Source organism: Acomys russatus, chromosome 29 (genome assembly GCF_903995435.1).
Source record: "Acomys russatus chromosome 29, mAcoRus1.1, whole genome shotgun sequence".
Lineage (NCBI taxonomy): Eukaryota > Metazoa > Chordata > Mammalia > Rodentia > Muridae > Acomys > Acomys russatus.
The window spans coordinates 15,027,385-15,052,226 of record NC_067165.1 but is presented as its reverse complement, the minus strand read 5'-3'; the positions used below and the strand labels follow the sequence as shown (position 1 = coordinate 15,052,226).

General features: G+C 47.7%; 1 protein-coding gene across 1 annotated transcript; it reads left to right on the top strand.

The window, feature by feature from the left end:
* Positions 1-949: 949 nt before the first annotated feature.
* On the top strand, positions 950-21,776 carry Ppih (peptidylprolyl isomerase H). The gene is made up of 10 exons (XM_051171424.1): positions 950-1,043; positions 1,224-1,288; positions 1,606-1,629; positions 1,880-1,924; positions 3,152-3,194; positions 5,485-5,577; positions 10,409-10,496; positions 11,440-11,480; positions 12,104-12,193; positions 21,627-21,776. Exons 1-9 carry the CDS (start codon positions 978-980, stop codon positions 12,170-12,172), a joined length of 534 nt encoding a protein of 177 aa, XP_051027381.1. The 5' UTR covers positions 950-977; the 3' UTR covers positions 12,173-12,193; positions 21,627-21,776.
* The last annotated feature ends 3,066 nt before the right edge of the window (positions 21,777-24,842 follow it).

The window sequence follows — 24,842 nt, the reverse complement described above, 5'->3', positions numbered from 1 at the left end:
TTGTAGACCAGGCTGGCCTTGACCTCACAGCGATCCGCCTGCCTCTGCCTCCCGAGTGCTGGGATTAAAGGCGTGCGCCACCACGCATGGCGCAAGTCTTTAAAAACAGACAAACAAAAAAAGTGGACATAATTTGTATCTAGGCCTTAAAGGTGCATAGCAATCCAATGACCTCCAGAACAGACACAGAAGGGTACTTGATAACAGTGAATGGTATAGCTGGGCATGGTGGCGCACGCCTTTAATCCCAGCAGGCAGAGGCAGGCGGATCGCTGTGAGTTCGAGGCCAGCCTGGTCTACAAAGTGAGTCCAGGACAGCCAAGGCTACACAGAGAGACCCTGTCTCAAAAAAACAAACAAAAAAGTGAATGGTATGAGATGAGCAAATAGGTGGCTTTTAGGGCTTCAAATACGCAGCTGGACTTCGGTTGCCGCAGCTGGACTCCGGCTGACGCAGCTGGACTTCGGCTGACGCAGCTGGACTTCGGCTGACGCAGCTGGACTTCGGTTGAAAACGCAAAGCTCCACACGACTTACAAGCACAAAGGTTGTTTTAAAACCTGCACGTCTCTGTGAGAAACGAGCTGGAAGCTTGCAACAGAAATGAAATTACATTTCCAGGATCCCGACTGAGCCAGCCTAAGTAACATAAAATTGTATAATATGGAAGGTGACCCAGAGGGGGGTCCTCTCCGGGACAACAAGTGTAACTGCTCAAGAAATGTTGCAGGAGCCTCCTTTTATTGCAGTAGTACAGGTCGTGCGAGTAGGGAGCCCGTCGCCTTTAGCAAAGACGCCTGCACTTCCTTCCCTGAGCCTTCCCTGAGCTTCTAGTACGTGATTTTCTGAATTCCCTCAGCCCCCGCCTCACTTCCGGGACGCCGCACCACCGCGGTAGGTTTCCAGTGCGCCTGCGCGTGGATGAATCCCGCAGGCCCTGCCTCCGGAAACCGATCTTCTACTTCCGGGCCAAAGCCATGGCGGTGGCAAATTCAAGTCCAGTCAACCCGGTGGTCTTTTTTGATGTCAGCATTGGCGGCCAGGTGAGGCGTGGGTAGCCGAGTGGGCCTGCGCAGGCCGGCAGGATTCGTGTATGGGAGGCAGCCAGGGAGGCCCTTCTAGCCCTCCCGAAACAGGCTGGGCCAGGGCGGCGGAGGTGGGCGCTTCCGAGCTGCGTGGACAGCGATGGTGGACTAAGCCACGCGTTTTCCCCTCACATGCAGGAAGTTGGTCGCATGAAGATCGAGCTGTTTGCAGACGTGGTGCCTAAGACGGCAGAGAACTTTAGGTAAGGATATGCTCCTACTGATCCAGAGTAGTGGAGTCCGAAACCGGCCTCGGGTCAGTCATTGTAGTGCCTGCTTCTGTCCATCCATTCACTACCTTGGAGCTCTGGGTATCGCACTGGCCGAATAGCTACCGAGTTTGACCGATCCCGTGTCCTTTTATATTACTGGTCCGTACATGCCTGCATGCCCTGACATCCGACCGATCAGTTAGTGGACATGCTGACTCCAGTGTTTCTACCCTCCTCTCCAGACATTAGAGGCGCTCCAAGCAGTGACGGCATGGTAACTCACTCGTTCACTCTTTCTTTCCTTTTAGGCAGTTCTGCACGGGAGAGTTCAGGTCAGTCGCAGATGTGTTTGACCTCTCTACCTATTCCTGAAGGGTGCTCTGGGAGTTTGGTGATGGTATATTGGAGAACCATAGGCCAGGTCATGAGTGATGGAAGATGTTATCCCGAGTGTGTGTGCTTGGATGGCTTCTTCTCCCAGCCAGATTTTCACGAGAGTCCTTTTAGTCTCCAGTGTGTCCAAAATGGGAAAGATCCATGGTTATTTGTCACTATTCCAAGTCTCTTCCGTTTTGGTTACAGAAAAGATGGTGTTCCCATAGGGTACAAAGGAAGCACCTTTCACAGGTAAGGTTTTTGACAAACCGGAAATACGGTACACCTGAGCACAAAACCTGTAGAGGATTAAGTCTGTTGTTTAAGATGGCATGTTCAGGGCTGAGGCTGTAGCTTGGGGGTAGAGAAAATTTGTCCAGCATGCATGAGGCCGTGGGTTCAATACTCAGCACCATGCAATCTGTGCACAGCACCTTAAATCATCCCTAGCTTTTTGTAATACCATATTGTAGAAACAGTGACAAGGACGGCACTCTATTATGTGGTCAATACATGTGTGTGCCCGCCTGCTCCTGTCCCCAGCTTTTATGTGGGTGCTGGGGGCTTGAAGACAGGTCCTTAGGCTACATAGCAAGCACTTTACCCACTGAGCTGTCTCCCTAACTCCAGGTTTTGATTTGAGCAGAAGCTTTGGTACCTGTTAACTGTGACCCACAGATAAGAGTTATCTGTAGGAACCTGGCCTTTGTGACCTCCCAGCTTTCTGTATTTACCTATCTTTATTACAGTTTGACAGAAGTTGCTCCACTTTAAGCCTGGAAATTTCCGTATCCCCCATATCAAGGGCTTTAGAGCTACAGTCTGTAATCCTCCCCAGCATTCTTGTGAGACAATTGTGTTTTCTACATTCTTCAAGGAAGGAACCTGAGGCTAAGAAAAGCTAACACCCACACCTGAGTCTAACATCATGGAGCCTCTGTGTAGTGCTCCATTTCCCGTGTATTTCCTATTGTGCTCCCCCACCCCAAATTTTCATTGAGCCCCCAGCTTGGTTCTTGCTTCAGTGAATATGTTGGTAACTCTTCTACCAGGTTTCAGTTTCTTTCTGTTGTCCGGGTGCTAACTCGTACACCCAAGATCAACACCAAGGGGCCCCTGACTTAAAAACTGTTTTCGGTTGGTTGGTTAGTTGGTTTTGATTTTGGTTTTTGGAGACAGGGTTTCTCTGTGTATCCCTGGCCGTCCTGGACTCACTTTGTGGACCAGGCTAGCCTTGGACTCAGAGATCCGGCTGCCTCTGTCTCTTGAATGCTGGGATTAAAGACATGCATGCGCCATCACTGCCCGACTCTAAAAAACTGTTTATATGGTTACTAATCCCTCAGCTCACTCACTCCAGGGATGAAGACTCATCCTCTAAGGCTCAGTGATAAACACTGTACTTCAGAATAAATGCCAGTCTACCATTTTAGACTAAACCACTGAATCTTCCTCAGGATTTTATTTTTCCTGTTTCAGGGTCATAAAGGATTTCATGATTCAGGGTGGAGATTTTGTTAATGTAAGTATTGCCCCAGTCTTAAGATTTAAGAATAATAGCTAAGTGGATTGAGCGTGGACATGGGGGTGCACTGTAGAATTGCCGGCCACCACTGACTGTTCCCTTAGGACACATATCAATGCTCAGCTTGAATCCCTGCCTTCCATTGTCCAAACTTTAGCTTTTGTAACTGGAAACTGGACTTCACTAGTGTACCTATAGATCATCTGAGACGACCAACATTTATTGTTCACAGAAAACTTTGAAATTGGCTGCAGTTTCCCCCCAAAGGGAGTGAGCTGACTGCTGATGTCCCTGTGTTTCCTTCCACCTCTGGTGTCACTGTCTAAAACTCCAGCTTTCTTTGATTGCTTCTGCACATCTTTCTTCCTTTTGAAAGCTGAGGTTTTAAAGCCAAACTGGTTAGTGGGCAAAGGATCAGGAGAGGCAGGCGGTTCGGAAGCCGTTTGCTCTGCTTGCTGAGGTAGCCCACTGGATCCCTCCTTCACTGCTGACTGTGACTTTTTCTGTGACCATGCTATTTGTTTTCCCCATTGGGCCTTGGAGTATGCCCAATAAGTGAATTTTCCCTCCTTCCTTCTCCCCCCTCCCCTTTTGGCTTTTTGAGACAGGGTCTCTCTATGTTAGCCTTGGTTGTGCTGGACTTGGTTTGTAGACCAGGCTGGCCTCAAACTCACAGTGATCTGCCTTCCTCTCCTCCCGACTGCTGGGATTAAAGGCCTGCGCCGCCATGCCCGGCTCCCATGCTGTTTCTTTCCTGCTAACATTGCTTAGTTGGGTATGTTTCTAATTCCTTACTTCTCCTCTACATTAGACTCTTGTGGCTTTTTTTTTTTTTTTTAAGATTTATTTATTTATTATGTTTACAGTGCTCTGCCTTCATGTACACCTGCAGAGGGCATCAGATCACATTATAGATGGTTGTGAGCCACCATGTGGTTGCTGGGAATTGAACTGAGGACCTCTGGAAGAGCAGTCAGTGCTCTTAACCTCTGAGCCATCTCTCCAGCCCCATCTTGTGGCTTTTTAAACATCTTACTCCTATGTAGGGTTGCAATGGCTGATTTTAGACCAAATCCTGCTTTCTTTCCCGCCCCCCCCCCGCCCCAGCCCTCCCCCCAACCCCCTTACCCCACCACCACTCCCCACCCCCCGCCTGAGACAGGGTTTCTCTGTGTAGCCTTGGCTGTCCTGAATTCACTTTGTAGACCAGGCTGGCCTCGAACTCTCAGAGATCCGCCAGCCTCTGCCTCCCTTCTGGAGTGCTGGGATTAAAGGCGTGCGCCACCACACTATGGTCCGAATCCTGCTTTCATTTATGCTGTATTTCAACTATGTGGTACAGCCAGCACGGCGGCATGTGCCTTTAATCTCAGCACTCGGAAGGCAGAGGTAGGTGTATATCTATTAGTTTGAGGCCAGCCTGATCTACAAAAAGAGTTGAGACCAACCAAGGCTACACAGAGAAACCCTGTCTCGAAAAACAAACAAAACAAAGCAAAAAAAAATCAACTGTGTTGGTACTGCTGGGAAATTTGAGGGACTGGAGAGATGGCTCAGCAGTTAAGAACACTGTTGACTCTTCCAGAAGACCCACGTTTGATTCCCAGCACCTACATGGCAGCACATAGCCACCCAGCTCCATAAATCTGAAAAAGAATAAGGTGTACATAGGAAGGTTAGGAGGGAGGAAAGGAAAGGGAAAATGGTGTGATATAATCTCAAAAAGTGAAAAATACTTTTTAAAAATAATAATAAATACATTTTTAAAAGGAAAAAAAGCTAGGCTTTAAGTACAATAGTGTTTCCTACTCCACCTATCTAGTATGTATATGCGTGTGTGTGTGTGTGTGTGTGTGTGTGTGTGTGTGTGTGTGTGTGTGTGTTCGTGTGAGTCTGTGCATGCACAGGTGCAAGCATGTGAGCATACAGGCATACAAGCCAATGAATGTGGAGACCAGAGGAAGACATCAGTGTTCTCTGTCAGTCACTACCTTACTGCCTTGAGACAAGTGCTCACTAGATGAAAAGCTACTTGGCTGAGCTAGGTCAGCTGGCCGGCCAGCTCCCGGTATCTGCCTATCTCCATCTTAATGCTGGGGCTATAGGCAAGTACAGCCGTGCCTGGCTTTTCCTCTTTCTATTCTTTGTTTCTCTTTTTTAATGTGTGTCCTTGTGCTTGGATAGCAAGCAGTCTTACCCACTGAGCCATTCTTCCCAGCCCTGTCTGTCATCTGATTTCCAAGGTGCCTAGTGCTCTAGGCCACTAACATGTCTGTTCTCCACTCAGGGTGATGGTACTGGAGTCGCCAGTATTTACCGAGGTCCATTTGCAGATGAAAATTTTAAACTGAGACACTCAGCTCCAGGCCTGCTTTCCATGGTAAGTGAGGTTCAGTTAAGATTTGGGGGTAGAGCCAGGGGTGGTGGTGCACAACTTTAATCCCAGCACTTGGGAGGCAGAGGCAAGCTGATCTCTGTGAGTTTGAGGCCAGCCTGGTCTATAAAGAGAGTTCCAGGACAGCCAGGGCTATTCCACTGAGAAGCCCTGGCTGGTTTCTGGTGCCTTGTTAAGGGCCAGCTCTGTCTGTTGGAATCAGGCCTCACTTGTACCCAGTCCCTCCTCCTTCCTTGGTCTGGTTTGATTTTGTTGGGTGGAGTTTCACAGCTATAGAACCAAAACTGAGCTGGGACTTGTGTTGTTGCCTGTATTTGCGTGTAGCCACAGTGTTCAGTGCTTCCAGGGCTGGTGTTGCCCTGCCTCGCCCTGTGTGCTGTGACTCAGTCACTGCAGTAGCTGCGTGCTGGCCACTCACCTGCTGTCCCCCTCCGTGCTTCCCGTTTCTATTCCCACGTCTTCATCTCTCTCCCCATTTCTGATCTCTGCTCAGACCTCCTCAGACCTTTTTCCTTTTTCTTTTTAGATTTGTTTATTTATTATGTTTAAAGTGTACATCAGATCTCATTACAGATGGTTGTGAGCCACCATGTGGTTGCTGGGAATTGAACTCATGGCCTCTGGAAGAGCAGCCAGTGCTCTTAACCTCTGAGCCGTCTCTCCAGCCCCCACATACCTTTTTCTAACCCTCCTCTGCTCGTTGCTTTCCCACTTTACCTTGCTTACCCTCATCCCTTCCCCCTGCCTTTTGTCCCTCACTTCTCACCCCTCCTACCAATTCCTCCATCATTGCCCCAGTCCTCACCTCCTTGGTGCCAGCACTTACACTTTATACAGTATTTACACTTTATGTAGTATATACACTTTATACAGTATTTATCCTCTCTCCTGCTCGCCTACTCTGCACTCCTCTTCTCAGGCATTTATGAAATGGAAGATTTATCCACAGCTGCTCGATCAGGCCTCAGGGCAAAGCATAAGGACAGACATGATCCTACCATTGTGACCTGTAATGTCTAACAACACACACACGTGCAGGGAGCCAGCCCAGTACAGTGTAGTTTGCACAGTGAGTAAGGACACCTTGGTGTACATAAAAGGACCCCAGCGGCCTAGAGGCATTAAGGTGGTTGCTGCTAGAAATGAGAGTGACCTTCCTGGAGGAGGAACATCTGAGTCTTTATAAGAATTCTGTGCCCGGTGCCAGAAGAAGAAAGCATTTTAGATCTAGTGGACGGCTCTGCAAAAATCCCAAGACCGCCCAGAAGCACGGTGGCATAGTCAGACGGGACAGGTCGTGCTTGCTTTGCTTGATTCCCTTCTGGTTTTGTCATGTTGGAGACTGAATCCAGGGTCTTCTGCATGCTAGGCTTTATCCTAGCCCTTTGCAAGTCTTTATTTATTCTTTTGGTTTTGTTTGTTATGTTTTGTTTGGAGACAGGATCTGACCATGTAACTCTGACTGGCCTGAAACTTGCCATGTAGATGAGGCTGGCTTCAAAATCAAATAGATCTTCTGGCCTCTATGTCTCAAGTACTACCACACCCAGCTTACTTACCCTTGTTATTGTGAGTGCATGTGTGTGTGCTGTTGTGGATGTATATTCCCAGTGTGTGGGTATGTGGGGTCAGAGGACAACTTTAGGAAGTCAGTTCTCTCTTCCCTCCTTTACAGGGATTTAGAGGCTAAACTCAGGTTGCCAGGCTTGTAGAGCAGTTGCCATTACCCTCTGAGCCCTCTGGCCAGCCCCTCAGCCCTCTTTTTACTTTATACTTTGAAGCAGGGTCCCACTCCTTTGCTTAAGATGGCCTTGAAGTCATTCTGCATCCCAGAGCGGTCCTGACCTGCAGTCCTGCTGCCTTGGCCTCCAACGTAGTTGGGCTGACAGGCCTGCACCACCAGAGCCATCTGGAGCACAGTTGTCTTTGCTTCCGTCTCCTAGTGAGCTCTTGAAAGACAGGGACAGATCGCTTGACCTCAAGGCCCTCCTGCCTGCCTCAAAACGGTGCAGAGTGTGAGAGCAGTAATCAGCAGGCCAGGCATACGTTACTGGCACTTACAGCACCTTGCCTGCCTTAACTCATGTGGATATGGAACCTCCCTTTGAGATAGCGAGCAGGCCGAGGCACAGACAGGTAGTCAGTGAACTAAGATCACACAGCCACTGGTGGAGTCCTGGGGCTCAGGCTGTGTCATCCACTGCAGGGTGTTCCCTGAGCATCAGCTACACCACCAGGAAGAAAGAATAAAGAAGTGTCGGCCGTGACAGAGCACCCTTGAGCTGTATGAGCACAAATCGTGCTACATGACTGGCTGTGTCTGTTTGCTAGCTAACGATTCTGTAGAAGGGCAGAGAAGAGAGAGGTGGCGCCCCGTCCCAGAGCAGAAGTCTACTCTAGCTGTCCTGTGGGGAGCCAGAGGGAGTCCTTACATGAGATTTTTCAGGAATACATGTGCAGACATCACAGCTTTTCTTTTGAGACATGCTCTCCTGTGTAGTCCTGACTGACTTGGAAGCTGCATAGGTCACGCTAGCTTCAGTTTGCCTCCATCCTCCTGCTTTAGTCCCCTGAATGGTTAGATTGCTAGCATGTGTAAGGACCTAAATTTAATTCCCATTGTGGTTAAAGAAAAGAAAGAGCCACTCAGGAGGCAGAGGCAGGCAATCGCCGTGAGTTCGAAACCAGCCTGCTCTACAAACCGAGTCCTAGACAGCCAAGGCTACATAGAGAAGCCTTGTCTCCAAAAACAAAAACAAAACAAAAGAGCAAAGGGTTTTCCAAAATGTAGTATAACATCCCAGATTGGAGGCAACCCCAGGCCTTGGCCTAAATACTTGCCAGTGCCTCGTGCTTGAACACAGAACTGGCCATTCCACATGTGATTAAAGCTGAGGGCCACTCACTGTGAGTTGTGCTCTTGCCTGGCGGTAGTGGTCTGTAACCCCTCCCCCATCCACCCCACACTTACACCCAGGCTGGCACATCAGGCCTTAAGTATCACAAAAAAGGAAAGAAGACTGATGTGGTAGTACACTCTTGTAATTCTAAAACTTAGGGGGCTGATCTCCACAAGTTTGATGCCAGCCTGGGCCACAGAAATGGGACCCTATTTGGGGGATGAGGAGGGGACAAAACAGAATGAGACTGCCTGTGAGCAGGTAACTTCTAGGGAGGAAAGGGGAAAAGGTGTGGCTACAAAGTTTCAGATTCTCAGCAGGGCTACGGGGTGGGGCTCAGATGGAAGAGTGGCCAGCAATGTGCAGGAGACCCACATGGTCTCCAGCCCGCTGGCGGTGCACCTCTGTAATCCCAGCACTTGGGAGGCTGAGGCAGGAGGATCAGAGTGTCAACCCAGCCTCAAATACATAATGAGTTCCAGAGCAGTTTGGTTACATGAGACCCTGTCTCAACTCCCTTCTCCCTCAAAAAAAAAGAAAAGAAAAGGTAAAATTCAGCAATGAATATTTTGGGACAGTGCAGGGGTTGGAAATTGGCTCAGTGGGTACAATCACTTCTTTTCTTGCAGGGGACTGGAGTTTGGTTCCCAGAACACATGCCAGGCAGCTAACAACTGCTCCTGAGGATCCTGCATGACTGTGGTACACATAAAATTACCACAGGCACACACATACTCAAGTAAATATATTTTAATACATAGGGAAAAAGAGCTTCAAACAGCTAATTTCATAGGCAATGTATCTTATCTTAGCTGGTAACAAATGTGTAAAGATAGTCCAGTTGTAACTAATTTGCAACTAAATACACTAAGTCAAGCCCTGTAAGGAGGGAAAGGAGCTGTTGTAAGATAGCTCAGCAAGTCAAGACGGAGTAAGACACCTGCTCCGCACGCCTGAGAACCTGGGTTGAATCCTAGCCCCGTGTCAAGATGGAAGTAGTGAACTAAACCACAAAGCTATTCTCTGGCCTCGTATCATGTGCTTGTGCACGTGGGTGTGTACACACACACACCTTTAATCTCAGCACTTGGGAGGCAGAAGCAGATGGATAATTGAGTTCAAGCCCAGCCTGGCCTACAGAGCAGGTTCCAGGACAGCCAAGGCTATTCAGAGAACCCTGTCCCAGAAAACAAAGAAACCAACCAACCAAAAAAACAAAAGAAAAAAGCAGAAGGGGGTAGGAGGCAGGGGGTGGGGGAAACATTTGAGAAAAGTAAGGGAGCCAGCTAGAGAGATGAGAGGGTCTAGGGAAGGAGGATAAGAATATTACATATATAATATACATACACATATATATGTATGTTTTATGTGCCATAATTAAAGCCATGACTTTGTATACCAAGCTAAAATCTTAATTAAATCTTGCGTCTGCTTGAACAATCATCCCTATTACAAACCTCACACTAGAGCTGGGCGTGGTGGCGCACACCTTTATTCCCAGCACTCAGGAGGCTGAGGCAGGCAGATCGCTGTGAGTTCCAGGACAGCCAAGCTAACACAGAGAGATCCTATCTTGAAAAATAAAACAAAATACAAACCCTCACACTGGGGCTCCGTGGGTAAAGGTGCTTACTGACCCCACTCGGATGGCCTGAGTGCAATCCCCAGGACACATGTGATGGGAGGAGAGCCCTAACTCCTACAAAGCCTGACACTAAGAAGACTGTGCACTGACTGAACACCTTAGATTCTCAGGGGTGGGGACTCTGTCTTGTCATGCCTGTGTCCTTGCCTAGGCTTGGGCTCATAATAGGTGCTCAGTTAGGTTGCAGTTAGAGCTGCAGTCTGTGGGAAATCTTGCCTTTCACCTGGTATGGCCAGAGAAACTTACTGCAGGTGTGTTTGGTTTCTACCAGGCCAACAGCGGTCCCAGTACAAACGGCTGCCAGTTCTTTATCACGTGTTCTAAGTGTGACTGGCTGGATGGGAAGCATGTAGTGTTTGGTAAGTGTCCCTCCCATCCCGTTGCCCCACACTCACTAATCCTCAGCTGCCTTAGCTGCTCCAGGCCAGGGCAGGTGGCAGGTGGACATGGTGGGGGTGGCTAGGGCAGGTGGACATGGTGGGGGTGGCTAGGGCAGGTGGACATGGTGGGGGTGGCTAGGGCACGTGGACATGGTGGGGGTGGCTAGGGCAGGTGGACATGGTGGGGGTGGCTAGGGCAGGTGGACATGGTGGGGGTGGCTAGGGCACGTGGACATGGTGGGGGTGGCTAGGGCAGGTAGACATGGTGGGGGTGGCTAGGGCAGGTAGACATGATGGGGGTGACTAGGGCACGTGGACATGGTGGGGGTGACTAGGGCACGTGGACATGGTGGGGGTGGCTAGGGCACGTGGACATGGTGGGGGTGGCTAGGGCACGTGGACATGGTGGGGGTGGCTAGGGCACGTGGACATGGTGGGGGTGGCTAGGGCACGTGGACATGGTGGGGGTGGCTAGGGCAGGTGGACATGGTGGGGGTGACTAGGGCACGTGGACATGGTGGGGGTGGCTAGGGCACGTGGACATGGTGGGGGTGGCTAGGGCAGGTAGACATGGTGGGGGTGGCTAGGGCACGTGGACATGGTGGGGGTGGCTAGGGCAGGTAGACATGATGGGGGTGACTAGGGCACGTGGACATGGGGTGGCTAGGGCAGGTGGACATAGGGGTCAGCTAGGACTCAGAGAGTATTCCAGTAAGCACACATAAAATAAATAACCCGAGGTAGCATGGAAGTGTGGGGTTATGGGGTCACTCAGACCCAAGCCTATACCCTATGTTTCCTGGCTCACCCCCACTGAACCTCAGTTTCCCTGTGCTGTAAGAGGATCTGAGGGGTTGCTGACTGCAAATGGGCACACTGCTTGCACCGTGAAGGAAGCTTTGACTTAGTGTTCTTCCTGCAGGAAAAATCATTGATGGACTTCTAGTGATGAGGAAGATCGAGGTAGGTCCCGCTTGGGTATCCGCTTACCCTCTCTGGCCAGGTGCCTTAATGCCTGCTAATGAGGACTTAGAGAAAGGTAAACGGGCTCCAGGCTGCTAGATCCTCTTGACACTGTCTACAGTTACAGGCCCCATTCTATAACCTGCCCAGGACCTACTGGGGTTTGCCTCTCACCCTGGTGCCCATTTAATAAAATTCCACTTCTTGGCATTGCATTCAGAATCCTTCCTGACCTGTACCCTGCCTGCCTCCTCTGGTCCAGTAGCATCAAGGTCTGGGCTTTTCTGTAAGGAAGTTGTACAGTGTATGCCTCCTGCTCTCTACCTGAAGAGTCTTTGGGACCTTACTTACCCTTCCTGGCCCACATACCCCCTCCTCTGTGACTTCTCCTCCATAAGCTGGGTCCCTGGTCAGAGCTCTTCTGACTTGCTGCCTTGTTCATTCTTGTGGGCCTATGGCCTCACAGTGTCCTTTTCTCTGTGATCTGTTATATTTTACTGTCTGTCAGGACACGCTCCTCACATCAGCCTGATCTCTGGCCCTTCCATAGGGGATAAAAAGGTTCCCTGAGGCGCTGAGCAAGCACCTGAGTGCATCTCGTGTTCTCATGCTTTGTTTTCTAGAATGTTCCCACAGGCCCCAACAATAAGCCCAAACTGCCGGTGGTAATCTCACAGTGTGGGGAAATGTAATCTAGACCAAGACTGAGCCAGGTGAGTGTTCGCTTCTTCCTGATTAGGAGATGGAATCGTGGCTTGAGGGAGACAGTCTACTCAAAGGTGTGCCTTGAGTCTAACCGTGCTCACCTTTGGAGCATGTTTCTCAGCTGTCTGTCAGGAGACGGTGTCAACCTCAGGGTCACTGTGAGGAGCAAAAAGGATGGACCCTGGAAACTCCCTTTTCTACTGCTTCATACAGTGTCACCTGAAAAGGACCTGACTCGCAGGTGACTGCACTGGGACCAACCTGGAAAGCCAGGAGACATGTACCATGTCCTCAGAACTGACACTGGTGTGCAGCCTTGGAGGTGTGGGTCTCACATGTAGCTTTCACAGGCGCCCTTCCTCCTAATACCTGCCACTGGCTGCTCTGCACTGAGGCCTTCTGAAAAGGAACTGAGAGGCGCTCCCAGGAGAGAAGACACGTTCTGGAAGGTGAATGCCAGTAATGCACCAGGGAAAAGTGGGCCAGTCCACCTCTGAAGTCATGGTCTTTCGTTTGCCTTCCAAACTGTTTTCCAAACCTATAAAAAAGTTGGGAAAATCACCCACAACCTCGAAAATAGGGTCACCAGTAATTGATATTTGTAATACATGGTTCATAGTCAAACTTGCCGGTTGTCTCCAAAGTAACTTTTAAATCATGTACAAATTTTATTTGTAGTGCTTGATTGAACCAGGCTTTGAACATTTGAAGCAAGTACACTACTACTGAACTGCACCCGCAGTCCCACTTTTATGGATGGACAGACAGGGACATGGACACACACACACAGAGATCCTGGCCAGACATGTTGGGGTACTCCTCTCGTCCCAGCTACTTGAAAGGCTGAGGCAGGAAGGTGACCTGAGAAATTTTAGAGGACAGCCTGAGTAATGCAACACAAACCCTTAACTGAAGTTCTTATATTTCCTTGTTTTTATTTATTTATTTATTTTTATGTGTTGAGTATTTTCTCTGCATGTACATTTGTAGAACACTTGTATGCCTGGTGTCCACAGAGGCCAGAAGACATCAGATCCCCTGAACTGGAGTTATAAGTGGTTATGAGCCACCATATGGGTGCTGGGAGTTGATCCTGGGTACTCTACAAGAACAGCAAATGCTCTTAACCACTGAGCCAGCTCTCCAGCTCCTGGCTATTTTAATTGCACAAGTAATACAATTTTCTCGTGAAAACTTTAACACCAAAGTAATAATGTAGAAGCCTTTCTTCCCTCCCAGAAGCATTCCCTTGTCAGGATGAGGTGGTTCACCTTTTCTTTGTCGATCATTCCCCCCCCCCCGCCGCAGCCCCCGCAGCCCCCCACTACCACCCAGACAGGTTTTCCCTGTGTAGCTTTGGCTGTCCTAGACTCGCTTTGTAGACCAAGTTGACCTCAAACTCACATCAATCCACCTGCTTCTGCCTCCCAAGTGCGCCATCACCTCTCCCCCTACCCTCTCCCCCTCCCCCCTGCTGTCAATTTATTTTTGAGACAATCATTTTTTCTTTCTGTTATGTAAATGAGTGCTTCACTGTATGTACATCTGCAAGCCAGAAGAGGGCATCAGATCCCAGGATAGATGGTTATGAGACACCATGTGGTTGCTAGGACTTGAACTCAGGACCTCTGGAAGAGCAGACACTGTTCTTAATTGCTGAGCCATTTCTCTAGCCCCAGGGTTTTTTTTTCTTAAATAACATCATGTTATAGTATTGCTCTTGAACCCCGCTTTTGTTGTTGTGTGTGTGTCTGTGCAGGACTATGTACATCTGAATTCATGTAGCTCCTTGGAGCTTGTTATAGGAGTTCTCAGCTGCGGAGTGTGAGTGCTGGGTCCTCTGCAAGAGTGGTGAAGTGCCCTTAACCACTGAGCCATCTTTTCTGGCCCCTTGAGATTTTTGTTTGTTTTTGTCTCTTCTTATTTAATATCATGTCTTGAAAACTTTTCCTTTTTAGTTGATGTAAAACTAACATGTTAAACAAAACAAAAACTGGATGTGTGAGATGGCTCCTTGGATAAAAGTACTTGCCATGTAGGCCTGAGTTTGATTTCCAGATTGCACTGTAGAAGAGAACCAGCTTACACAAGTTGGTCTGATTTCCACCTGGGCACCATGGCATATGCATTCACATGCATGATGATAGAAAAGAAAATGTTTTGCTTTTTGAGACAGGGTTTCTCTGTATAGCCCTGGCTGTCCTCTACTCACTTTGTAGACCAGGCTGACCTTGAACTCACAGAGATCCACCTGCCCCTGCCTCCCAAGTGCTGGGATTAAAGGCGTGAGCCGCCATGCCCCCCTTTAAAAAATATGTATATTTATTTAAACCGTTTAAAAAAAGAGAGAGACCTGTGAAATTATATCCTAGAAGACATTTCTACCATGTTTACTTTCCCTTTAGCAAGGACGCATGTGAGCTGTCTGGGCTTTAGGCAGTAACTGGTGACTGAATTCTCCAGATATGTTAGAAACATTAGCATTGTGTTCTCAAGTTTGATGATGCCCTCTTCCCCCTTGGTTAGACAGAAGGGCTTGCTTGTTTATTCAGATACATGGTCTTACCTTGCAGTTCTAGCTGGCCTAGAACTCAGATCTGCCTGCCTCTGACTCTCAAGTGCTGGACTTAAAGAGTTAATACTTGTTTAGTTGGTTTGCTCTTTTGGTTTTTGATCCAGAGTTTGTAGCAAAGGCTGGCCTCAAATTGGATATGATGCCAAAGATCTTAAATTGCTGATCCTCTTGCCTCTATCTCCCAAATGCTGGGTTTACAGATGTGGATCACCATGCCCAGCTGTTTGTTCCTTCCTTTCTTTTTTTAAAAAGATTTTATTTATTTATGTATAGTGTTTTGCCTACATGTACACCATAAGAGGGCACCAAATATCATTATAGATGGTTGTGGGCCACCATGTGGTTGCTGAGAATTGAACTCAGGACCTCTGGAAGAACAGCCAGTGATCTTAACCTCTGAGCCATCTCTCCTGTCTTTCTTTCAATAAAGGTCTCTGCCTGGGCTGTGGTGGTGCATTGCATGCCTTTGATCCCAGCATTTAGGAGTCAGAGGCAGGAGGCCAGCCTGGTCTACATAGTGAGTTCAGCCAAGGCAGCCAGGACAGCCAAGGTAACACAGAAAAGCCCTGTCTTGAAAAACAAAAGCAATAAATAAATAAATGTTTGTTTAAGTCTCTGGCTGAGACTAGTCTCGAGCCCATAATTCTCTTTCTGCCTCCCAGGTGTGAGGTTATAAGGATAGGCCACGGTACCTAGTTCACTGCCTCAGGCCTCCTGGTTGCTGAGATAAAATGTTACCTAGACGTGGTGGTGCACCCAGCTCTTTAATCCCAGCTCTTGGGAGGCAATGGCAGGAGGATCTCTGAGTTTCAAGAACAGCCAGGGCTACACATAGAAGGAAAAAAAATTTTAATTTATTTTAGCTGAATGGCAGTGCACACCTGTAATTCTGTAATCCTGGCCAGGAAGAGTGTAACAAGCTGGGCATGGTGGTGCACACCTTTAATCCCAGCACTTGGAAGGCAGAGGCAGGCAGATGGCAAGTATAACAAGACTGAGGGCCTCCAGGACTTCAGAATGAATTCAAGGATAGCCTGGCAACTGATATAAATGGGGGACAGATGACATCTTCTCAGGGTCAGGTAGAGGTGCTGGCTGCCAAGCTTATAGTCCTGAGTTTGATCCCCAGGACCACTTGGAGGAAGGAGAGAACTGACTCTTGCCAACTGCCCTCTGACATGTGCTGTGCCTTTGAGCTACATTTGCACATGCGCAAAATAAACATGTTATCTTTTGAGGAGGGCTGGGTGTGGATGCTTGTACTTAGAATCTCAGCATTTGGAGGCTAAAGTTGAAGGCAAGCCAGGGCAGCGGCGTCTTGCCTGCCTGTGGAAAAGAAGACTCGAGTGTTGGCTCAGGAATGCAAAGCATACACAGAACCTAGGTCTGTCTCTACTGCAGACAGAGGAAAGAAAAAAAGGTTTTAAGTGTTGATGCATCAAGATTATTGCTTCAAGGTAGCTGTGGTGGTGCATACCTTTAATCCCAGCACTCAGGGAGCCAGAGGCAGGCAGACTGCTGTGAGGCCAGCCTGGGCTACAAAGTGTGTTCGGGAATGCCAAAGCTATACAGAGAAACCCTGTCTCAAAAAAACAAAACAAAACAAAAAAGATTGTTGTCCATTAATGGCTTTTCTGCCTTGCCTTACCTAACCTTCACCACCTCTAATCATAATATCCTCTATAGTGTAGAGTCTGTACCCTTGGGTATTGCTATACTTTATCTGCATGCTTAGGAAATTATAGTTTTTTAAAAATTATTTATTGTGAGTACAATGGGTGTGAAAGGACAACTTTTATAAGTCTGTTCTCTTCTCTGTGTGAGTCCCTGGGATCAAACTCAGGCTTAGCAGCAGGAGTCTTGACCCATTGGGCCATCTTATTGCCCTGAGTCTTGTTTTACTTTGGAGCTAGGGTCTCACTGTATCACCTCGGCAGACCTGTCTCCAGCTCACAAAGATGCCCTTGCGTACTGAGATGAAAGGTATGCACCAGCATGGCTGACAGTCTCTTCACAAGCTCAGAGTCTGTATCATCATCATCTCTGACATGCTTGAGCTCAGAGCATCTGGAATATACAGGCATTCAGTAAAACTGATTACATGCTGTGGTGGAGAGAGAATGCCAGACACTTTAGGAAGGGCACTGCTGAGGCTTGAATGCACAAGTGCAGGCTGTGAGCTACAGTGGACCTTTCTTGCCTAAGCAAATGTTCCCTTCTCAGGCTGAGTGAACGCCATGAGCCTTTCTGCCAACGTGGGGCCTCCCCTGGACTCAGCCTGCTCTTCACCTCGGGCACTACTGGCTGTTCTCGTGGTTTCACTCTTGTTTTCCATGTCACCAATGATGAGTTCATAAACTGATCTCTGATCATCACTAGATGATAGAAGATTACAAGACTTAAAGCACATTAAGAAATACCTAAGAGTTTAGGGCTCTCTTTCGCTGTGTGTGTGTGTGTGTGTGTGTGTGTGTGTGTGTGTGTGTGTGTTTGTTTGTTTTCTGGTTTTTCAAGACAGCATTTCTCTGTAGCCTTGGCTGTCCTGGACTCACTTTGTAGATTAGGCTGGCCTCGAACTCACAGAGACCTGCCTGCCTCTGCCAACCCCCACTCAGTGCTGGGATTACAGATGGGCACCACCATGCCCAGCTCTGAACATATTTTTTTGTTGTTTTTGTTGGTCTGATTTTTAAAGCTTTATTTATTTATTGTGCATACAATGTTCTGCCTCATGTACACCTGCCCACCAGAAGAGGGCACCAGATTTCATTATAGATGGTTGTGAACCCCCATGTGGTTGCTGGGAATTGAACTCAGGACCTTTGGATAGAGCCAGTGCTCTTAACCTCTGAGCCTCCTCTCCAGCCCCAAGTTTTTATTTTTATTTTTTTTAAGATTTATTTATTTATTATTATCCATACAGTGCCCTGTTAGCATGTACACCTGCAAGCCAGAAGAGGGAATCAGATCACATTATAGATGGTTGTGAGCCACCATATGGTTGCTGGAAATTGAACTCAGGACCTCTGGAGGAGTCAATGCCCTTAACCGATGAGCCATCTCTCCAGGCCCTGAACAAGTTTTTAAATATCTTCTGCAAGTATAAATAAAAGACGGCCAGGTGTGGTGGCACAAGCCTTTAATTCCAGCACTGGGAGGCAGAAGCTGAGTTTGAGGACAGTCTACAGAGTGAGATTCAGGACAGCCAGGGCTACATAAAGAAACCCTGTTTGGGGGTGTGGTTGGGGAACACCTTGCTCAGGAACTCTTTATATTAGGGTTGTATATTAGGGATTGGGGTTGTAGCTTAGTGATAGAGTGCTTGCCTGATGTACACACAAGACTTTAGATTCAATGTCCAATACCGTAAAAAGAAGAAGGAAAAAAAAAAACTTTACATTGGAGTCTCCTTTCTGTACAGTTTTTTGTTGGGGGCTCTAAAAATCATTAGCCCATCTCCCTGCTATTAGCAGAAGTCACTTAGATCTTTCTCTGTCAAAGTCCCTCTTGTAGCCCAAGTGGAACAAATTCCTCAGTGGTCATTCACATTCCGGAAGCCCTCTAGACCGGGACCGTCCACTGGACAGCCTGTCTGCAGTGATGGGAATGCCTGTGTCTGCCCTTGGAAGGTAGAGCGAGGTGCCAGCCACTGAGGTTTAAACATTGAAATATGGTTGGGGGGATTTTTTTTTTTTTTTAAACTTGAAGGGAAGAGAGGAGTTTGAAACAGGGTCTTAATTTTTAGCCCTGGCAGGCCAAGAACTCACTTTGTAACCAGTCTAGACTCAAACTAGCAATCCTCTTGTCTCTGCCCTTAAAGTGCAGAAAGTATAAACATGCATCACTGTACTCAGCTATGTTTTGTTTTTGAGACAAAGTCTCATGTAATCCAGGCTGGGTCACATGGAGCTGAGAATGACTGACTTTCTGATCCCCCTGCCTCCATCCTCTGAGAACTGGGATTGCAGGTGTGTATCATCACATCTGGTCTACATGGTGCTGGAGACTGAACCCAGGGTTTTCTGTGTAATAGGCAAGTATGTTACCAACTGAACTACATTCCAGCCTCTCCTGGATTGTTAGCTTTACTTAAATCTGAAGAGTCACATATAGCTGTGGTGGCTGCCATATTATACAGTGAGCTCTAGACTTGGGCTCAAATTCAGTCCTCCAACCCCTACTTGCTCCGGCTTGTGCTGGGGCTAATACTTAGGGACCTGGCAGTCACATCAGCTATCTTGGGTAGTTCCAGCCACTGTAGAGGCTGAGGACCACTTGAGCCCAGAGATTCAAGGTTAAACTGGCTAAAGCAAAGCAGAATAGCATGACTCCATTTTGTTTTGAAGGCTGGGTAAGTATGAGAACCTGACTTCCAATCCCTAGCACCCACGTAAGATCTGGGTGTGGAAGCTGGAGATATGGGTCAGTGGCTAAGAGCATCCATTGCACTTGCAAAGGATCTGGGCTCAGTTTCCAGCACCCACATGAAGTTAAAAATCATCCATAACTCCAAATCTAGGAGACCTGCCACCCTTTTCTGACCTCCTTGGGCACCAGGCACATATGTGATGGATATGCATACATTCAGGCAAAGCATTCATATGTGTGAGTTGTTCTTGTTTTTAACCCCTATCGCAGGTTTTAAAGGCATTAGGGAGACTAGAGAACAGTCTGCTGTAAAGAGGGTTGGCAGATGCTTGTCCAGTTTGGATTTCTTCATACTGAGACTAGTACATAGTAATAAAAATAAGGAATGAACTAGCAGGCTATCACTTCTTTTCAGGTGAAAACTTACAAGCTTCTCTAACCTCCCAAAAATGTTTTGTTTGTTTTTTGAGACAGGGTTTCTCTGTGTAGCTTTGGCTGTCCTGGACTCACTTTGTAGACCAGGCTGGCCTTGAACTCAAGAGATCCACCTCCAAGTGCTGGGATGAAAGCCATGAGCCACCACCATCCAGCCTCCCAAAAATGTTTTGTTTTTAATATCTTATATGCATGTTTTGCCTGAGTGTGTATCTGTGCACCACGTGTATGCCTGGTGCCCAATGAGGTTGGAAGAAGACATGAGAGCCCCAGAACTGGAGTTATAGACAGTTGTAAGTTACCATGTCCTCTAGAGGAATAGCCAATGAGTGTTCTTAACCACTGAGCCATCTCTCCAGTCCCCCAGAGGTGTTTTCACTATACCTCAGGTTTGGTTTGAGTACAATAATGGTTGACAGCCATATAGATGATTTTAAGACCTACTGAGCAGTTGTTTGTTGTTGGGTTGGATTATTGGGGGAAGAGGAGTCTTGTGACAGAGCCTCCTGAGGGTCCAAATTACAGGCCTGAGTCACCATGCCAAGCATTGTTTCTCACACTTGAATGTACTTCGAATTCCCAGAAGAATTTGTTAGAGAACTGGTTCTGATGAATTTTCACAGGTAATAGCGATTGGCAAGGCTCAACATGGGGGCTGTTAGGGTCTGTCCTCTCATGGAGAAAGCCACTCCAGGAGGAAAAGACACCCTGGTGCTCCAGCAAGAATGACTGTGTTCACAGTCTCTTTATCATGTTGCTGAACTGTATGATACTGCCTGGCACTACACATATAATGACTATAATATAGGCGCCAAGAGAGAACAAGCACCCTAGATATCTCCAAGGTGTGCCCACATGTGTTTACCTGCCTGCTGGGCGTGTGGCACCGTTCCTTGCTCTTAAGAGCAGGAAGCTCTGCCACGAGAGAGGTAGATTGTCTGGCTCACTCCAGTCCAAATATTCACAGCATGACTCTACCATGCAATGCCGTTCAGCCTTGTGAAAAAGAAAGGAGGGGACCTGTGTGTACTGGCAAGATTTCTAAAGTAAATGAAATGACTGATGAGATCCAGTATGCTGTCCAAACATGGTACTCGGTTGAATATTTCAGAACTCTGAGTGGAGCTAAATAGCACACTGCTAATAGCAGATACTTTCACTTTCTTTTCAGTTCATGCCCTCTTCCTGCTTGAATTTCCTACACTGAGACACACAGTGTGTGTAAATGTGCATATATCCCAAGTCTTTCCATCGCCTCCCTGAAGCATGCCTATGGCTAACATCAGTTTAGGAATCCTGCTTATGTCCCTCCAGCTCTGAGTTCAGCCCAGTCGGTGGTTTCCGCCAGGTTCAATTACAGCACTTAACACAGTGTATTACAAATACATTCCTCTGGTTTTGTCTTGACTAAGAACACCTTGAGGCAAGGGCCATACTGAGAACATAATGCCTGCTGGCACAGACCTTCGCCCCTGCTGCACTGGGCAGTTTACAGTGTACACACTTTGAGGGCCCAGGGTAATTTTTATGAACCTACATTGTGATACCAGAATTTACTGTCCCCTAGAAGATGGCGTGTCCACATAAGGGAAGTGGTAAGAGAAAAGCAGTGCTAGTGCCTTCTTTGTGTCAGCTAACCTGGAAGGCCATGGGCCAGATAAGGACACAGGCCATGAACCAAGCAGAAAGCCAGAACACCGTTAACTCTGTGGCCTTAGTCAGGTCACTAAGCCTCCTGGAACTCTTGTTGGTCCTTCTACATGGAAATAGTAATATGCAGGCCACTGACTGCCAAGCCTGACACCTGCGTTGGGTCCCTGGGACCCACGTGGTTGAGATAACCAACTCACACACATTGTCCTCTGATCTGCATGGCCACACACAGACTAAGGAAACGCACAGTAGGGAGAGGTGAGTACTGCAGTACAGTCACTTCACGTGGTGGAGGGGATCCAAAGGTTTGCTCTGAGGGTGAAGATAGCACTTGTCCCATGGAATGTCCCCTTCCTGTTGCTTTGAGTAATTTATCCCTGTCTCCTCACTGAGCTGCCTCTTCCATTTAGGTCTGCTGCTGTTGTGGGTGACATTCTCCCTTGAGTCCGACAAGCTGGACTGCCTCTGTGTTTGCTTCCCTGCCTCCACACGTGTCATCCAGGACCTGGAAGTGTCACAGATCACAACTAAGATCCTGTTTAAATTTTAAAATGTAAATAAAGTTTTTTTTTAATGTATGGCTTCAGTTGTTGCTGTTTGTGTTGCTCATTTTTAAAGTCAAGCAAAGCCAAAGTTTATTCAATAGGGCAGTTTAGTTAGGTTTAAATGAAAAGCCCCCAGAGCTGGCTATGGTGACACAGACCTTTAATCCCAGCACCTGGAGGCAGAGACAAGCTTGTGAGTCTGAGGCCAGGCAAAGAACAGAACAGGAAGCCACTACAGAATCATTTCGCAAGGAGAATGGATGGTTGGAAGTGGGGGGCTGTACAGAAAAAGTAAGGAAACCCAAAGTACCAGAAAAGGCAAAAGCAGATGTAAGTCTGGGCATGCATCCAATAAAAGAAAAAGAGGGGAAGGTGTGCCTGAGTCAGGACTAGGGCGGGTGCACAACCCAGCCAAACCAAGTGGGAGTTGGTGGTGTGGTGGGTTCTAAGTGTCTAAGGACTGTCATCTTGTCTCTGTTCTTCAGTAGGACTGGCTCTCCTCAGAAGCCATCATAGAGAAGAGCCAAGAGCTGTGCATATTGAAGCCTCCAACTTACAACAGCTGTGGGGTCCTCTCAGGTCCGTGCAGGTTCAGTTCCATTAGCTCTGGTCAAGGAGTCACCATCTTGGAGTGTATGGGGAAGAGGCCATCTGCGAGAATGTGTTTTGATAATGATCAAGTAGGAATTGTGGGGTAGGGGATCTTTACCAGGTCACTTTTTGTTTTGTTTTTATTTTTCGAGACAGGGTTTCTCTTGTAGTCCTGGCTGTCCTGGACTCACTTTGTAGACCAAGCTGTCCTTGAACTCAGAAAGATTCACCTGCCTCTGCCTCCTGGGTGCTGGGATTAAAGGCGAGTGCCACCACGCCCGACTCAAGCTTTTCCAGGTAAAAAGCTTAGGTCCAGGCATGGTGGTACATGCCTTTAATCCCAAACAATGAAGCTTTTAGAAGGAAGCACCAGTGTTTGAAAGCCATGCTTGAGTGGCAGAAAAAGTGACAAATCAGAGAAGGATGTGACAGAATAGGATGTGCCCAACTCTCACAAGAGAGAGGAAAGGGAAGCTACCTACGGGGGCAGTGCAGAGAGTGAGAGGAAGCAGTGTTACTGGGAAAGTAATAGGTTGCAGAGAGAGAACTCAAGTGAAGACAGAATGAGCCAGGAGATTAGAGCAGATTGTTAGAGTTAGCTTGGGGCCAAGCAGAGCAATTCAGAGGCCAAGAGAAAAGCCAGATTGAATAAGTCATCGGGAGAGGAGTTTGAGCCAGAACAGCTGGACTGAACCAGCAGCCCAGAGCTCAATAAGAAGAAAGGGTGAGCTTACTAAGTAGTAAATCTCAGAAGCTGAAAACATTCTAGGCCTAGGTTAGATTCTATGGCTAGAAGCCTCCAGGACTAGGCCTAGGTTGGCAGACAGAGGCAGTAAGCCTCCCAGGCAACTGAGCCAGGAGAATAAAAGTTCCTTTTACAGAGAGGCTTTTTGGAGGCTGGGGAGATGGCTCATGCAATAAAAGCCTTCCTGCACAAGTATGATGCTGTGAGTACAGACCCCCGCCCCAGAAGCCATCTAAGAGCCAGACTTTATAATCCCAGTGCATGAACAGCAAGATGGGAAGTTGAGACCGGAGAATTTCATGGAAGCTTGCCAACCGGCTAACCTAAGTGCTCAGCACTCCAGGAATGAAGGAAGCTGCCTCAAATCTGTAAAGTGAGGACATCTGAGCCACAGTGCCCCAGACACACACACAATAAACACATGTATGTCATATACACAGAAAGACTCAAGTTTTGAAGGCACCAGGCACTTGGGAAGCAGAGACAAGTGGATCTCTTATGAGTTCAAGGACTGCCTGGTCTACATAGTTACAGGCCAGGTAGGGCTACCTAGTGAAACTCCATCTCAAAAAATAAACTTTTGTTGTTGTTGTTGTTGGTTTTTTTGTCTTTTTTTTTTTTTTTTTTTTTTTGGTTTTTTGAGACAGGGTTTCTCTGTGTACCCTTGGCTGTCCTGGACTCACTTTGTAGACCAGGCTGGCTTCGAACTCACAGCGATCCGCCTGCCTCTGCCTCCCGAGTGCTGGGATTAAAGGCGTGCGCCACCACGCCCGGCTCAAAAAATAAACTTTTAAAGGCCTGGAAGAGTTGACATGTGATATAAGTGTGACTTACTGATGGGGAATAAGGAGGAGGCTAGGGTGGGCAGGGAGTGTTCCTAAACCAGAGCCTGTGGGGGTGAGGAACAAGGTGAAAGCTGTTTTGCAAAGGAGATTCCTGGTATGTGTGCCCTTGCATTCCTTAAAAGCAGAAACAGGGTGTGGTGGCGCACGCCTTTAATTCCAGCACTTGGGAGGCAGAGGCAGGCGGATCGCTGTGAGTTTGAGGCCAGCCTGGTCTACAAACCGAGTCCAGGACAGCTAGGACTACACAGAGAAACCCTTTCTCAGAAACAAACAAACAAAGCAGAAAGCAGAATTGTGTGTGAGGTGATTCTTGGACAGACTGGCTAGTGTAAACCCCCAAGGTGATGGGAGTGAGTAGCAGAAAGGAGTGGGGAGTCCCTATTTTGGGTCAGGAAATTAATTTGAATAATTAATTTCAACTGTCAATCCTGGTGTGCTTTTTTTTTTTTTTTTTTTTTTTTTTTTTTTTTTTTTGTGGGGAGGGAGTTTCTGAGACAGTTTCTCTGCATAGGCTTGTCTATCATGGAATGAAGCCAGGCTGTAGATCCGCCTGCCCCTGCCTCCTGAGTGCAAGGATTAAAGATGTGCCAATCAGTGCATCTTAATACCTCATCTTGTTACACCAAAGCGTGAAGGCAGACGGATGAGTCCCCAGATGAGGAAGGAAGGACACCCTTAAGCAACAAAGACAGGTGTGACAGAACTGGCTTTTCAACTGGAGACACCATCTCTCCAAAACAATTAACATTTCTTTCCACATTTCTTATAATGTATATGGTGTGCATATGCATGTTTTTGCTTCTGTGTGTGTGTGTGTATACATGTGGAGGCCCAAGGTTGACGTCCAGAATCATTTTCCTTTGCTATCCCACCTTATTAATGGAGGCAGAATCTCTCTGG